The 18,060-nt window shown below is 40.8% G+C and overlaps 1 protein-coding gene across 2 annotated transcripts in view; it reads right to left on the bottom strand.

Annotated features, from left to right (window-relative positions):
• Positions 1–819: 819 nt before the first annotated feature.
• Rab30 (RAB30, member RAS oncogene family) overlaps positions 820–18,060 on the bottom strand; it is a 107,714-nt gene continuing 90,473 nt past the window's right edge. For both annotated transcript variants that reach the window (XM_045146515.1, XM_004658302.2), the window contains 2 exons: positions 11,673–11,856; positions 820–3,277 (listed from right to left, as the gene is read on the bottom strand). In XM_045146515.1, the coding sequence (XP_045002450.1) occupies positions 3,027–3,277; positions 11,673–11,856 (435 nt within the window). In that variant the 3' untranslated portion in view covers positions 820–3,026. The remainder of the gene's footprint in view (positions 3,278–11,672; positions 11,857–18,060) is intronic.

Genomic DNA, 18,060 nt, shown 5'->3' with positions numbered 1-18,060 from the left:
CTGAGCTAACTCCTAAGCTTTTAATCATTTTATTAAAAAGAGAAAAAAATCCTATAACAAATAAAAAACATAAATTCTGGTACTCTTACTTGTCAAGATGAGCCAAACTGAATTACAATAAAACAACTTTTGTATCCATCATTGAATTAGAATCTATTTTAAAAGGCTGATCTGAGCAAATATTGCCCTGACAATTAGAATTATTAAGCAAAGAAATGTCATGTTCTGGATTAAAAGGACTTCATTTAGTTAGCATCCTTTTCCAAGTTATCATTCAATTTTTAATTCCCATCCCCCTGGCACCAAATCATTTTATTCAGCTAACATTTATTGCACCTACAATATTGTCAGGGAATTGTTCTCAAACTTGAGAAGTGTTACTGGACAAATGTCCATAAGGCCGAATCTGAAATTCACAGAACTCTGGGAAAGAATAAAGCAAGCCCCACATTCTTACATGTCTGTGCTGATGGGCTAAGAGTTGGTGACGGTGAGATACGCAAATGCCAATGTCCTCCGAGTACCAGGAAGACAAGGACCTAGAGCAGAGCTCCCTAACTAATCTCCTTGTGAGTTTGGCCAAAGGTACAGAGAGGTACTAAGTCCTAGGGAATAAAAATTCCATCATAGAAGCCGGGCGTGGTGGCGCACGCCTTTAATCCCAGCACTCGGGAGGCAGAGGTAGGAGGATCGCCAAGAGTTCGAGGCCACCCTGAGACTCCATAGTGAATTCCAGGTCAGCCTGAGCTAAAGTGTGACCCTACCTCGAAAAACCAAAAAAAAAAAAAAAAAAAAAAAAAAAAAAATTCCATCATAGGAATGTGGCCCCAGAATCTGCTATTTTGGAATTAAATTAGCCTAACCTAACAAAGCCCTTGAAGTTCACAAAGAAACTTTATTTTTAACATGCTGCTGTGAGACCAAGTTGAGTCATCATATGCTGGGGAGATTAGAATTTTGCCAAAAAGAAGAGTCTAAATTTCAGGACATTATCTCACAGTATAAAAAGATAAGTTATTCTGCCACCTTGATCAATTTATTTTGTGAGAGATATCTTTAGTCACTGGCTAAGTGGGAATGATGGGGAAGGAAAGGTAATTATAAATAATTTTGCTTTTTGTGAAAGTGAATATTTTATAGAGACAAAGTTCAAAAGAAAGATAATTCTTCTAGGAACACTTTGTGTTTCTCACAGAACCAAGAAAAACAAGTGTAACCAATCACTTGCAGTATTAGTCACTACAAAGAGCATGCACAATCCCATGTGCAGGAGGCTGGTCAATCTGGGACCTGCTAGAGAACTGGTGGATGTGCTCTATCGGCATCCTGCTGTACATAACTCCTTTCTTTACAATTGAACAGCTTCCCAACAACTACATGTCAGAACTGAGATTGTCACCATCAAACACTGCAGCAAGATTCCATATCATATTCTCCTTCAGTGAGTCATCCCTCAGTTACATATGCAGTAAGCCACAGAAACACCTGACAGCATACAGGCTAAATTATCATCCTGATTTGCATTTATAGGAGTGAACAAATTGGAAGGTATCAAAATATGGCACTGAAGAAATAGGAACACATTCAGCAACACATCTTCCAGTTTGGGCCCTGTTTTAAAATTGGCTAAGTAAAGGCATATATACCTCCATTTGAATTGGAGATTTGCAGTAACACATGCATACCAGGATGGAAGGGAAAGAGAAAAGGAAGGCGGGAAAGGAGAGCTATAAAGGGAAATGGGGAAAAAGAAAAGATAAACAGAAAAAAAAAAGTCCAGTTATGAGTCCGGGAGGAACACTAATGTATGGACTTGATAAATGATGTTCATCCTGCTCCCACAAGTAGAACGTTGCTAAAGTTATTGAAGATACAAAAGTGCTTTGTGAGACTTTTCATGTTGCTATTCTCACTTATCATACTAAAAATATCTACAAAATCCTAAGCCTCTGTGTGTCCAAAGATAGTACCAGAAAGCAAAAGGTGTAACCTATTATCAAGGACTGTGCTCTGCTTGGAACCCTGCTCTGCAGTCCAGTAATCCACAGTATTTTGGTCATATCTGGGTGGCTTTCTCAGGCCACTTGAAATGTTTTAGAACTAATCTTTTATATTAGAATACCATCACCCATTTGTATTTTCCCCCATTTTTTCAAATTTACACTTACTTGAAGGGCATGAAAGATGGAATACTAGAAAAAAATTAAAGAAGAGATTTCAATGGGGAACATGAAAGAACAAGTATTCTCGTGTCCAACATACCCATCCTAGAGAAGGTAGTAATGAGACTTTGCAAAAGAGGGCTGACTCATGGGACATACCCTTGTTCTTATTTCTACATAACATGTTGAAGGGCATCACTGTACTAAAGTGTTTGGTCTGTGAAATAGCAGAATCATTAGCACCGAAAGGAGTCATGGAGCTTGTATGTATTATTAAAACAATAATTGTTACTGTTGGTCATGAGTAAAGTTTTCATTTCATTTTTACATCCCAAAGGTTTTGAAAGTGCCTGTGGATGAAAGAAATAACACTTTTCAAAATCTCCATGGGGTCATCAATAAGTACCACAGGGATAGTGCTTGACTTTTCCAGTTTTGGTTTACCTGGCAGAAAAGAAAACCAGGGGCACCAGATTACCACTGAAGCCCTACAGAACAGCCCCCATGCATACCCACTGGCACACAGGAGGGATGCCTGTAGCACATTCCCCTGGACCATGTTCAGTAATGCACGTTTACTTGCTTTTTTAAAAAGTAAAAGCAACATGCTCTGCAGGTCATGGAGCGCTTAGTGCAACTTTCTCCTTGCTCCAACTCCACACTGCAAAAGGGTGAAACCGGTATGTGTTCTGCCAATGCCGGCCAGTGGTTGAGGCCCTTGGCCTGCATGCTTTGTAAGCTCAGGAGCCCACAGGAGTCAGAAGGTCGGAGAGCAGGAGCCACAGTCATCGCCAGATTTCCCTAGCAACTCATGGCCCATCTGGGCAGCTACTGGATTCCCTTTGCTTCTCCGTGCCTCAGCCTTTAGTTGAAATTACAACAAGTCAAATAGCTGATGCTTTTCCCTTCTCCCGGTAAGGGTGAGGATACATTGTTCACCAGTGTGTTCTGTCTGGCTTCACTGATGAGGCGGCATGCTAAGTCAAGGAAGAGTTTCTCCACATTATCAGATTCCTTGGCTGAGGTCTCCAGATAATACATGTCCTGAGCTTCTGAGAATTCTTCAGCTCTCTGCTGGGAGACCTCTCTCCTTTCAGCCAAGTCAATCTTGTTGCCTGTCACGGGATTAAAAAAAAAAAAAAAAAAAAAATCAAAGAAAAGAATTGTCACTTGCCTTGGTACAAGCTGAGAAACACAAAAATTGAATTCCAGGTCTGAGGTGGATGAGTACATTAACAGATGGATGAGGAGAGCAAAGCCAATGTGACTGTGGTTATGAGAATGTTTATTTTAAAATACCAGTGCCATTTGTCATGGAAAAGAACTGGAAAACAACCCAAGTGCCCACCAGTACAGGAAGGGCTGCATACAATACATTCACACAATGATGTATTTGCCCCTGTAACAAAAGCAATGGGGAATGTTTCTATAGACTGCCATGAAGTGAGAGCACTAAAATACAAGGCTAAGCAGAAAACCACAGCAGAAGCACAATTTATAATCATCGAAGAAAAGGGGGAAATATGAAATACATTCCATACTTTATTTGCTTTTTTTTTTAAGGCAAGGTCTCACTCTAGCCCAGGCTGACCTGGTTCTCACTGTAGAGCTCCCGATGCTGGCCTCAAATTTACAGCAACCTTCTTACCTCAGCCTTTGGAGTGCTGGGATTATAGGCATGAGCCACCATGCCTAGCTATGTGTTTTTTTATTTTTTATCTTTTGGTTTTTCGAGGTAGGGTCACACTCTAGCCCAGGCTGACCTGGAATTCACTATGTAGTCTCAGAGTGGCCTCGAACTCATGGCAACCCTCCTACCTCTGACTCACATGTGCTGGGATTAAAGGTGTGCACCATCACGCCCAGCAATGTGCTTATTTTTATGGAAACAGTAACCTAAAATCATAAGTTAAAAAACCATGGTTACCCAGAGAGGAGCAGAGTGGTGAGGACAGGGAACAGACCTCTGTGAACATATTCCACTTTACAGATTTGACTTTAGAAACTTATGTTTTACATAAATAATTACAATTATATAATTGATACAGAAATCAAATTTTGTTTTGTTTTGCTTTAATTTGTTCTTTTTTCAAAGTAAGGTCTTATTCTAGCCCAGGCTGACCTGGCACTCACTCTGTAGTCCCAGGCTGGCCTTGAACTCACAGTGATCCTCCTACCTCTGACTCCTAAGTGCTGGGCTAGAGAGATGGCTCAGTGGTTAAAGGTACTTTAACCTACAAAGCCAGATTCAATTCCCCAGTACCCACATAAAGTGGTCCACATGCCAATTTTGTATGCAGAGGCAGGATGCCCCGACATACCTCTTCTCCCCCTCAATTAAATAAATAAATATATATATCTTAAGGGGGAGCTAGGGAGATGGCTCAGTGGATAAAGCACTTGCCACTTGAGATGTAGCACCCAAGTTCAATTCCCAGGCCCTACATTAAAAAAAAAAAGCCCATGCTAGAGATCACAGGCCCTAAGAGGGAACATAGTACTGATCTTTTGCTTGGGCATGGTGTCAAACTGCCTTCTGAAAAATTGTGTTTATACCCATAGGTCAGTGCTACTCTCAGTACTGGTCAGAGAAGCTTTAAAACAAGCTATTTTATTTATGTATTTGTGCACACACATGTGAACATGTGTGTGGCACACCAGGATCTCTTGCTGCTACAAACACACACCAGACACTTGCGTTACTTTTCGCATCCAGTTTACATGGGCACCTTTGAAACTGAATCTAGACCAGCAGGCTTTACAAGCAAGTGCCATTAACCACTGAGCCACCTTCCCAGCTGCAGAGAAGTTTCTTTTTGCACTGGGTGGCAGCTAATGCAGAGACTCATAACTGGTCAAAGTTCGGAAAATAATGACTGTTGAATACTCAGCTATAAAAATAGGACATTTATATCACCCCCCCCACACACACACACATACCCAACCAAGCCTCGGAGAACATCTTGGAAGAAGGGTAAGAGCTGGAAGATGGGGAAGAATGTTATGGAACACTGTCTTCTAGACATAACATGACCTTTATACTCATGAACTTACAGCAATGGCTACCTGCACAAGGACAGGCCCATCCACATTCCATCACAGAGGGCAGAAGGGCTCATAAGCCTCCACCCTCTCCCACATAACGAACTGTTAGGAGTTAACGGTTGCTGGGGAAAGAGAAGTCATTAGCTTCAGTGGTTCAGCCAGTGGTGTGTTGCCCATGTGACAATAAACAGTCCTCCACACATGTTCATGCAAACAACCCTAACTAAATTCAACAGAACACACACACACAGTGGGAAGAACATGGGGTTCCATGGGATAAAAGAGAACAATAGGGGTGGATGTGATCAAAGTACATTATTTTCATATATGAAATTGTCAATCAAAAGAGGGAAAAGAATTGAAGGGCAAAGTCCTAAGCTGTTTTGGGAATCACTTTGTTGATGGTAGTGCAAGTGTGATAAGGAGACTGCTTACGTGTATTAAGGGATGAGCCAAATCAGTAATTATGCTGGTATCATGTAGAATTGGGATTAAGGGTATGTAAAAGATGAAAAACAGATATAAGATTAATGAAGTTAAACACAATTTATGCAGCCTTAAATTATAAGTGCAAGAATTGGTATGAATAATTCACACTGTATTTTATCTTTAAAATTTTTTTCTACCCTTTCTCCAGAAAGCCTGACAAAAGTGGTACGTCAACTATGTTACCTGGCTATACAACTTAAGTGGCCCACCTGATGACTCTGGCCTGAGAATTTTACATATGAGTTATAAAGACCTAATGGAATTCCATAACTTTGGGTTTCCCTGACTGCTAATTTTTCACTTGTAAAGGTCCTGAAAGTTATCATGTTAAACTCCTCCTATGGGATGTTGAAGCTTCTAAGCCAGGGAAGATCTGCACTTGCCTAAAGTGAACTGTGTTTCCTGACACTTGCTTGAGTTGTTCTGGCTAAGTTAGGGTCCTGGGAAGCTACATGGACTACCTGGAGGACTGTGATCCCTGATGTTGACTTTCCATTGAGTCATATTTGCTGCCTGTAACTTTCTAAGTAAATGTGAGGTCAAGTGTGGCTTATGATAGTCTATGAGTCAGAACACTTTGTAGAGCCTAATAAACATCCTTCCTATGGGTACCACACAATTCATCATATGCATGCATACACACGAATTCTCAAGACCAAAAAGCCTGAAATCAATGAGCAACTCACAGGTAAGAAGGATCCCAGCATTAAGGTTGAGGCTTCTAGATATACATTGCCCACTAAAAAGAAACAGTAGGGCTGGAGAGATGGCTTAGCGGTTAAGCGCTTGCCTGTGAAGTCTAAGGACCCCAGTTCAAGGCTCAATTCCCCAGGACCCACGTTAGCCAGATGCACAAGGGGGTGCACACACGTCTGGAATTCGTTTGCAGTGGCTGGAAGCCCTGGCGCGCCCATTCTCTCTCTCTATCTGCCTCTTTCTCTCTCTGTCACTCTCAAGTAAATAAATAAAAATGAACATCAACAACAAAAAAGAAACAGTACCTCATAAAGAAATGGTGAATTGGATCAGATGTCATGGTGGCGCCTACCTTTAAATCCCAGCACTTGGGAGGCAGAGGTAGGAGGATCGCAATGAGTTTGAGGCCACCCTGAGACTACATAGTGAACTCCAGGTCAGCCTGAGCTAGAGACTACCTTGAAAAAACAAAAAAGAAATGGTGAATTGTAGATCTGGATCATGAAATGTGGAGTACTTGCCATGTCAGAAATCAAAATTCTTAAAGATTACTGAGGCAATGTTATTTTTTATAACTATTTAAAATTTTTATTTATTTACTTGAGAGAGAGAATGAGTCTACCAGAACCTCTAGTGGCTGCAAATGAACTCCAGACACATGTGCCACCTTGTGCATCTGGGTTACATGGGTCCTGAGGAACTGAACCTGGGTCCTTTGGCTTTGTAGGCAAGCATCTTAACCACTGAACCATCTCTCTAGTCCATGAGGTTATGTTATGAAGAAGTTTCCAATATCAAAGATGGAAAATTGAAGCATGAATCTCCATATTTGCATAGAATTAGAATATATTTAATGCACATTTAAGTCCATATTATATTAAAAATATGAATAAGGGCTGGAAGGATGGCTTAGCAGTTAAGGTGTTTGCCTGCAAAACCTGATGACCTGAGTTCTATTCCCCAGTACCCATATAAAGTCAAATGCACAAAGTTCATTTGCAGTGGTTGGAGGCCCTAGTATGCCTGTTCTCTCTGTGTGTCTCTTTTGTATCTCTCTCTGCTTGCAAATAAATAAAACAAAATATTTTTAAAAATTATATCAATATATATTGATATATTTTTTATAAAATTTAATATATATATATATTTATTTATTTATTTATGAATTTAAGCAACTATTCTTGAAAGATCATAAGAAAGCAACTCATTACCTTGGATGCTACTGAATTAGAAAAAAGAATAAAGCAAAGCCAGGTGTGGTGACGCACAAAGTAATCCCAGCACTAAGGAGGCAGAGGTAGGAGGATTACTGTAAATTGAAGCCAGTCTGGGACTACATACTGAATTCCAGGTCAGCCTGGGCTAGAGTGAGACCTTACCTTACCTCAAAAAAGCAAACAACAACAAAAAAAGCCGGGCGTGGTGGTGCTTACCTTTAATCCCAGCACTGGGGAGGTAGAGGTAGGAGGATTGCCATGAGTTCAAGGTCACCCCAAGACTACATAGTGAATTCCAGGTCAACCTGAGCTAGAGTGAGACCCTACCTCAAAAGTACAAAAAAAAAAAAAAATTCTTCTTGCTTATCTAATGAAAATTATACCTGAAATACCATATAAAGTATACTTTTGTTTTTAAAAAAAATCTCATGAAGCCTCTAGATTTATCACAAAATGTGACTCTGTGCAGAAGGCCTTGTCAAATGACATCCCACAGGGATAAAATATAGTTTATACTTGTAAACTTTATTTTTTTATACTTGTAACCTTTACAGGACAGAAAAGTACTTTAAGAATAAAATATAAGATATAAAAAAAATGGCCACATGAGGTAACACATGCCTGTAATCCCAGCATTTGACAGGATGAAATATCTCTGGGCTATATGGTGAGACCCCGACTAAAATAAAACACCCCCACCCCAAATAAAGAACATGGAACAGGAATCTATATACAGATAACCTACATAAATAAAAGGAAAATTATAAGACCTAACAAGTATAACATATAGACCTTATTTGAACCAGGTTTTGAACAAACTTAAAAATTTAATAGTAAATCATAAAAATTGGAACATTGCTTAAATTTTTATATATTCTTTAAAAATATTTTTACTTATTTGCAAGCAGCGAGCAGTAGAGAAAAGACAAACAGAAAATGAGCACACCAGTACTTCCAGTCACTGCATACAAACTCCAGATGAATGGACTACTTTGTGCATCTGGCGTATGTGGGTACTGGGAAACTGAACCTGGGTTGCTGGGCTTTGCAGGCAAGCACCTTAACCACAGAGTCATCTCTCCAGCCCCCATTATTTGAGGGTACAAAATAATTTTTGTTTTTGTTTTTCAAGGTAGGGTCTCACTCTAGTCCAGGCTGACCTAGAATTCACTGTGTAGTCTCAAGGTGGCCTTGAGCTCATGGCAATCTTCCTACCTCTGTCTCCCGAGTGCTGGGGTTAAAGGCATGTACCACAATGCCCGGCTCAAAATAATTTTTAATGCTTCAAAATAATTTGGATATGGAGGGTAGGAAGGACAGGAACAGATAAAATAAGACTGGCCATGAGTTAATTATTAACTGTTGAAACCTGCATATGGGGACTCTCTATACTGGTTGTTTTTTTTTTTTCCTACTTTGCTTGTATTTGAATTTTTCCATACTAAAAAGTTTTCTTTATAAAACCAATCTCTTTTAAAAAATATTTTAGTTTTAGCTGGGTGTGGTGGCACATGCCTTTAATCCCAGCACTTGGGAGGCAGAGGTAGGAGGATCACCATGAGTTCAAGGCCACCTGAGACTATATAGTGAATTCCAGGTAAGCCTCAGCTAGAGTGAGACCCTACCTCAAAAAACAAAGGAAATTATTTTTTTTTATTTATTTGCGAGAGACAGAAAATGGGCATGACAGGGCCTCCAGCCACTGAAATGAACTCGCCCCGCACATCTGGCTTAGTGGGTCCTTTGGCTTTGCAAGCAAATGCCTTAACCACTAAGCCATCACTCCAGCCCAAACCAATCTCTTTAAAAAAAGAGAAAAAAAGGGGGGGGGGGGTGGCGGCTCACACTTTTAATCCCAGAATTTGGGAGGCAGAGGTAGAAGGATTGCCATGAGGTCAAAGGCACCCTTAGACTACATGGTGATCCAGGTCAGCCTGGGTTAGTGTGAGACCCTACCTCAAAAAACTAAAAAACAAAAATCTCACCTTCTACTTGCTATTTAACTTCCTTACATAAGACCCCCAGCATTACTGCCTTGACTCAAGTTCTCAAGGACTTCCTTGGAACACAAAAAAGCCTAAATCCAGAGCTAGGGGCTTTCAAATGCTTCCCAGCCAAGGTGCCCCGCTGCACACAAGGGTGTTCAGGACTGAGCTACAGCACTCGCTCTAAAGAGACAGACACTTAACTGGAAGTCTGAAAGAAAAGTCCAGCAATACACTACAAAGCAGTATATTATAGGTGGGTCACCACAGCACGTAAGGACATCTGATCTCAAGAAAAATTTCCTCTCTCTCAGCAATGGTTTTCTCGTCTGTTAATTAGGAATTATGACATGTAAAGCTCCTGGCTATGATTTCTGGAAAATGCAAAGCAGTTATAATGCTTATTCTAAAATGTCTACTCAGCTTACTCTTGGCCATAATTTGTAACTTAGCAATGCTCCTGAGGTTATGTACCCATATTTCTAAGATGTGAGTCTTATTAGAATATACAGCAAATTCGTTCCTAGGAAGAAAATATTTAACAGCCAGAAAGTTAATACCACTCTTCCATCACAACTAGAGGACTCTGTAATGACCTGGTTCATTTTACTATAATTTCAGTTTTAATGGATACAGTTGTCACCACACAAACAGAGTTGAGGGTTCTTTGCTGCACCCCCTCCCCAACACATATACTATACAGTGATTCCATCCTCCTGCAAGACAAAGCCGACTGCAGTGTTTCCCATGGTGGGTTCTTTCTGAAACACAATGTCTTAAGTCAGCATAAATGGAAGAAGAGCAAAATTAGTCAGTTTGTCTTCTATACAAAATAAACAACTGCTTCAATAATTAATTCTCTCTCTCTCCTTTTTTCTCTAGGTAAGGTCTCACTCTGGCCTAGGCTGACCTGGAATTCACTATGTAGTGTCAGAGTGGCCTCGAACTCATGGTGATCTTCCTACTTCTGCCTTTTCATTTGTGTTTGAAGCAGGCTTCTTATGGTAGCCCAGGCTAGCCTTTATCTCATGGTGATTCATCTACCTCAGCTTCTCAAGTGCTGAGATTAATGAAATGTGCCAGGCTAGAAAGATGGCTCAGCAGTTAGAGGTACTTGCTTGCAAAGTCTGATGGCCCTCTTCAAGTCTTCACAGAAAGCCAGGTGAACCTGGGCCTATAAGCTATTCAAACACTCCTTTAAACACTGAGCAACCTCCCCAGCTCAGCCTTGTACTTTTTGTTTGTTTGAGAGCACCAGACAAAGAGAGAAAGAGGCAGGGAGAGAAAGAGAAAGAATGGGTGCGCCAGGGCCTCCAGCCACTGCAAACGAACTCCAGACGCATGTGTCCTCTTGTGCATCTGTCAGCCCTGTATTTTTAATGTTTATCTATCCAAATAACTTTCTTGACCATCTAACTTCTCCCTGCAGCCTACATTCACAGAAAAAAATAAAAAATCAATCAGCCAGGCATGGTGGTGCACGCCTTTAGTCCCAGCACTGGGGAGGCAGAGAGGATAGAGGATCGCTGTGAGTTCGAGGCCACCCTGAGACTACATAGTGAATTCCAGATCAGCCTGAGCTAGAATGAGACCCTACCTTGAAAAACCGAAAAAAAAAAAAAAAAAAGTCAATCAGTAGGTATTTCCTGCTATTTGTTCTAAATCATCGCATAGAAGGTGGAGAGATGGTTCAGTGGTTAAAGGTGCTTGGGTGCAAAGCCTGCCAATCTGGGATTAATTCCCCAGGACCCATGTGACCCAGAAGCACAAGGCAACACATGCATCTAGAGCTCATGTGCAGTCACTAGAGGCCCTGGCACACTCATTATCTATCTGTCCGTCTGTCTCTCAAAGAAATGAATAGATATATTTTTAAAAACCTCTTTAAAAATCATGACCCTAGGATAGAACTTCTTTCATCTTCTCTCAATTGCACAACTGAATGTTGACTGCATGATTTACCTTGCTATAGATTATATTAATTTTTCTAGACTCTATTCTTAGAAGGTACTAAGGCCCAGGCATTATGTGATCATAAACTTTCAAATGAATTTTCCTGCTCATTCACCCTTACTTACCCACTAACACAGTGATGACCTTATTGCTGGCATATTGTTCTATCTCCCGCAGCCACTCAGGAAGGCAGCGAAAGGACTCCTCACAGGTGATGTCATAGGTAAGGATCAAGGCATTGGCACTCCGGTAATAACTCTGGGTGATGGACCGAAATCTCTCTTGACCTGCAGTGTCCCAAATCTGTAGCTATAAAGGTATAAGAGAAGGATCGGCATGAGAATACAGAAACTAAAAGATTATCACTCTGCATTAGCTTGGAAATAGGAATATCTTCACCTGAACAATTTCATGGTTATTTTATGCCTGGAAAACATTTCTTTCTTTTTATTGGTAGATGTTTCTAGTTAGAGAAAAGAGCTTATTTTGTTTCTGTCTTTTTCTGTTTTGTTTGTTTGTTTTTTTTAGAGGTAAGATCCCACTCTAGCCCAGGTTGACTTTGAACTAACTCTGTAATCCCAAACTGACCTCAAACTCGCAGTGATCCTTCTACCTCTGCCTCCCAAGTGCTGGAATTAAAGGCATGTGGCAACACACCTGGCTGTTTCTTTCTTTTTTTTTTTTTTTTCCAAAAAAAATGGCTATTTAAGAGTTCCTTCTTCATTTTAGTGCACATACATTATAGTATAAACTCTCTTTTCGACCCACTTTATCTACATAGACTGCAATCCTCACAATAATACTATGAGGTAGGGACTATTGTGATACACACCTCCTACGCAAGGAAACGAAAGCACAGAGAGATTAACCTGCTCCACATCTCATTGGTAGTTCAGCACTCACTCTTCCAAGCTCTCAGCCATGGGCCATGTCACACAAGCTGCTATTGAGAGAAACAGGGAAACCAACCAACCTCCCTATATATTCCATTTGAATATTCTAATGAACATATTAAGCCAATATCATCATTGATGGAAACAGAGATGATAACATGGTAAAGTAAAAAAAAAAAAATCCCTTCACCAGTTTAAGCTCTGTGACCTTGGACTACACACTTAATCTCTTTGGACTTTAGTTTCTTTATAAAAAGGGCTTAAGGGCTGGAGAGATCCCTCAGCAGTTAAGACTTGCCTACAAAGCCTAAAGACCTGGGTTTGATTTTCCAGTACTCATGTAAGCCAGATGCACAAAGTAGTGCATGTGTTTGGAGTTTGTTTTCAGTGGCAAGAGGCTCTGACACATCTATTCTCTCCCCACCATTTCTCCCTCCCTCCCCCTTGCAAATAAATAAAAATAAAAATTTGAAAAAAAGGGATTAATACAACCTGCCTAAAGTTCACATTTTCTTTTTTTTTCTTTTTGCTTTTTTGAGGTAAGGTCTCACTCTAATCCAGGCTGACCTGGAACTAACTATGTAGTCTTAGGGTGGCCTTGAACTCATGGTGGTCCTCCTACCTCTCTGCCTCCCAAGTGCTGGGATTAAAGGCGTGCGCCACCACACCTGGCTAACTTCACATTTTCTAAGTGTGTCTGTCTGTCTGTCTGTCTGTCTGTCTGTCTGTCTTACCACTATAAACACACATGTACCACTTTTTGCATCTGGTTTTACATTGGTGCTAGGGAATCAAACCCAAGCCAGCAGCCTTTAACCAAATCTCTAGCCCCTAGTTCACATCTTCTGAAATAATTTATGAGTTCTAAAACTTAGCAAGCTGATGGTTGTAATAAGTAAAAAGGGAGCTGGGCATGGTGATACATGCCTATAATCTGAGCACTTAATAAACAGAGGTAGGAGGATCGCTGTGAGTTCAAGGCCAGTCTGGGATTACAGAATGAGTTCCACATCAGCCTGGGCTAAAGTGAGAACCTACCTTGGAAAAAAAAAAAATGAAGAAGGGCTGAAGGGATGGCTTAGCGGTTAAGGCATTTGCCTGCAAAGCCAAAGGACCCAGGTTTGATTCCCCAGGATTCACGTTAGCCAGATGCACAAGGGAATGCACGTATCTGGAGTTTGTGTGCAGTAGCTGAAGGCCCTGACATGCCATTCATTCTCTCTCTGCCTCTTTCTCTGTCAAATAAATAAAAATTTTTTTTTAAGAAATGAAGGGCCAGACGTGGTAGCGCATGCCTTTAATCCCAACACTCGGGAGGCAGAGGTAGGAGGATTGCCATGGGTTCAAGGCCACCCTGAGATGACATAGTGAATTCCAGATCAGCCCTACCTCAAAAACAACAACAACAAAAAAAAAGCAGCAGCAGCAAGAGAAACACTTCCACATCCCTCTCAACTTCTCTACACATGGCAGACAACAAATGAAAGACCTTTTCTCAGAGATAAAACTGAGTTATAGAGCAGAGCACGAGGTCTTGAGAAATATCCACACCAACAGTAGTTCCCCTCCTAAGTGTATAAATTCTTTAGGTCACAGATACATTAATTAGCCTCTTCAGCCAGAGCACCACTTCCTCAAAATAGGCCTTCTGGAGTCTTTCCCTACTGAGGTCTGTCCTGTAACATATCATGTCATTCTCCATAGCGCCTAACATTTAAATCATCTACTTGTAGTAATTTACTTAATATCTGACTCTCCCAATTGGTCTAAAGCTTCGTGACAGACAAAGCCACAATCTTGTCATACTGACCAAATGCAATACTTGGAATAAAGTGTAGGTGTTCAAATTTGGCTGATGGTCTCAGCTCCTAATGCCTCCATAGCAAGGTAAGCAAGTTGAATAGCTTTCTCCTGACCAGCTACCTACAAAGCTGAGAATCAAGTCATTTATACACAATTAAGAAACTGGCCTGGGGAGATGGCTCAGTAGTTAAGGCGTTTCCCTGCAAAGCCTGAGGATCTAGGCTTGATTCCCCAGTACCCACGTAAGCCATATGCACAAGGTGACACATACATCTGGAGTTCATTTACAATGGCAAGAGGCCCTGGTGTGCCCATTCATTCTCATTCTCTCGCCTTGCAAATAAATAAACAAAAAAAAAAATTAATAGAACTCATTCCAGACCACCATGTTGCCTGTGTCAATGCAGACTAATTTCAATATGCATCTAAATTCACAGAGAATGAGCCAGTTGGGGTCACCCTCTGCTCATATCGATTAAGCTAGAGGATGAACAGTGACCAGTAGCTCCTGCTACGAGGCAGCACACAGAGGCTCTCCTTTGATTCGAAGCTGCAGCCGCTCTTTGATGATATACACTAACGTCTGTGTGCACCCAATGCAAACATACAGATGACTGGAACAAAAAGCTATTTCTTTTCTCTGCTCAAAACTAGAACATCAGTTCCCTCTGCCAGGATGTGTCTTAGAATAACAGACTATTGTTTTAAAGCTCCACTGAGCCTGTAAAACACTTATGATTGGATTTAGATAACACCAATCATCAGGAAATACTGATTGTCTCATGACTAGAACATCTTGGGAACTGCTTTGAACATTAAAATATTTTCTAGAATAGCGATTGTGTGGCCTTGTCAAGATCTATGCTATTTTCTCATTTGGAACTGCCTGTTTATCACCTGAGAGTTGACTAGTAAGGACGTTCACTGTCTATCACTCAGCTTAGGTTCTTCACCACTCTCTGCTACCCACTTGTCTTTTTTCAGCTTTATAGGACACTAGTATATGCTGAGCATCATACTAGGCACAGGAAGGTACAACATGAGTAAACACAAGCATCGATCTGAAAGACCTCTAGAAAGAAACCAAATCTACAGCTGATTACTACAGTCTAGTGTGAGGTATTCTATCAAAGAGGTCCCAGAAGGACGGAGTATATCCTAATGGCAACATATTATTAGCATATATGCTATGGGTGGGGCTACTCCATTTGCTTAACGCCACCTTATTTGCACCCCTGTTTCTTCCCAGTTGTCTCATAATCACAATGATGTACTGTCATTGGTTTGTCAGACTGTCCTCCTACTTTGGCTGAGTTCTTTCAGGGCCACGATTGTCTGTCTGACCCATACCTTCAGTGCCTTCCTAACACAGTATGTGGTGGGCACACTGGTAATTAACTAAACATGTAGGTTTGGGAAATCACAAAAGAGGGCTAATTATCTTTAAGAGGTTAGTGGTGTGTAAAAGATTTCATAGATAAAATGGCATTAGAGCTACACAAAGTGTGGCTGAAGGGGAAAAAGATGCTTTACCTACCACAGTGCTCACACAGAGCACCTCGTTTGGTCTGAAATGTTAGTGTCTACCATATGGTCACCATGGACCAAGAACAAGGGTAAACAAATAGTTCTGTGTGTAAAGAACAGGCTTGGGCCTAGGGAGATGGCTCAGCGGTTATTAAAGGTGCTTTCTTGCAAAGAGTGCTGTCCCAGGTTCAATTCCCAGCCAGCCCCATAAATCTGGATGGGCATTTGTTTGCAGTGGCAAGAGACCCTGGTGCACACACACATACAAATAATAAATAAATGAATAAATAAATAAATAACATTTTTAAAAAGAATAGGCTTGTTTTCCTTTTCTGATTCTCTAGGCTTAGATATTACATTCATTATCCTTTGTGAAAATGATGATCTCATGTTTTGAAGAATCACACAAAAAAATTAATTATCCTTAAAAGACAGGCAAACAGTCAGATGAAGTTATACTTGTTTTTATGAATATTCCATTTAAGTATACATATGCTGATAAATAAATATAGTAATATTTCACTATAATTAATCTAATCTGAACTATTTTAGACTGAGCTTGGCGTGATACTTCTTAGTCATTTATGACAGATTGAAAAATCAATGGATAAGATAGTGTTTTTTATTTTTAATTGTGCTACAATACACATAGCAAAAATTATCACCTTAACCAGTTCTAAATGTACAGGCCCATGGTTACATATTTTAATTATACTCTCTACCCAGGGTCACCTTCATGTCTCAGATCCTTTTAAGAGATAGGTCTCCAATAATCTGACAGCCTTAGTAGGTAGCTACAAGAATCTGCCTGGCTTTCCTGACTTTCTTGGAGGCCATTCTAGAGACAACAGTACTTGTGTGGGGGTGGGGAGCTTGGAAAATATCAGGAAAGAGACTTTGGTTCTGGTACTACACTTGTGTTGCACAAATTCATCCTAAACTCTCTTTTCCCCTGGACTCACAGGGCTCTGAGAAAGCCTGAAAAGTACTAATAGAAAAGACACTTTTATCAAAAAGAGAGATTTGGATTGGAAGATGGCTTAGTGCTTAAGGCACTTGCCCACGAAGCCTAAGGACCCAGGTTCCATTCCCCAGTACCAATGTAAGTCAGATGTACAAGGTGATGCATGCATTCTTTTGCAGTGGCTGGAGGCCCTAGTGTGCCCTTTCTTTCTCTGTCTCTCTCTCTCTAAATAAATAAATAAAGATTTCCTAGCACTCGGGAGGCAGAGGTAAGAGGATCACTATGATTTTGAGGTCAGCCTGGGACTATATAGAGTGTTCCAGGTGAGCCTGAGCTAGAGTGAGACCCTACATCAAAAAAAATTATTTTTTAGAACAGATAGATAAAACAGTTGCAAACAGACTGATTAAGCAGATATCCTGCCTGTTACAAAATCAACCAGTTAAGCAAGAAGTATACACTTGTGAAATAGTGGCACACAACCAAAGTAGGCAACCAACTGCTCACAGATTGGACATAAGACCCACTCAGTGGGGGAAAACTCAGATCTGGATCTGGGAACCAAGCCAGATTCCCTACAGGAAACTGATAGGTTGCAGAGAGGACGTCCACTGCTCTGTAACTAAGAAGAGTGGACATACACATCACTATAGCTTTCCAATGACTAAGCTTCTCCCCTTTTGTTCAAACTGCTCTCACTTTTGGCTGGAGAATCGGTTCTATGTCACAGATGGAGGAGAAAATGGGGGAGAAGAAGAATACGTCAAGAAGAGAGAGAAAAAACTAAAAAAAGAAAAGAAAGCCAACTGTCTACCAGGAGATAGGTCATCTCCACCTTATCTGCCAGGGCCCAGAAATCATTACAGGGTAAGTCATTATAGGAGAATTGGTGACACAAATACTGTTCTCACAGCAAGTCTGAAAACCAGTTCCAGGGAAATGGTGACAGACACTCAAGTGATTACAACACAACCGTGGTTACTCAAACCTCAGAACAGCAGAGATCCAAAGTCTATAGAAAAAGCAACACTACCTCAGATCTCTATCTTGTCCACCAAGGCTCAGGAAGTATCACAGAACAGGGGGTGGAAAGATCGTAAGAGCCTCAGGGTAGGTGGGAACAGCCTGAGACACCATGTTTCTCCCTCCCTGCAGAGACTGGCTGAGGCCTCTTAGTCCCCACAATGAATACCAATAACCCCATCAAACACCCTAAGCAGAATTGGGGTCGGGGAGAGGGGATCTATATGTGCAGCCTTTTTTCTTAAAAAAAAAAAAAAAATCAACAAATTAAAAAAAAAAGGTGAGTAAGATAGAAACCCTGCT

The sequence above is a fragment of the Jaculus jaculus genome, chromosome 3 (assembly GCF_020740685.1).
Source record: "Jaculus jaculus isolate mJacJac1 chromosome 3, mJacJac1.mat.Y.cur, whole genome shotgun sequence".
In the NCBI taxonomy this organism is placed as follows: domain Eukaryota; kingdom Metazoa; phylum Chordata; class Mammalia; order Rodentia; family Dipodidae; genus Jaculus; species Jaculus jaculus.
Note: the sequence above shows the minus strand (reverse complement) of the source record. Positions and strands in the feature narration are given on the sequence as shown.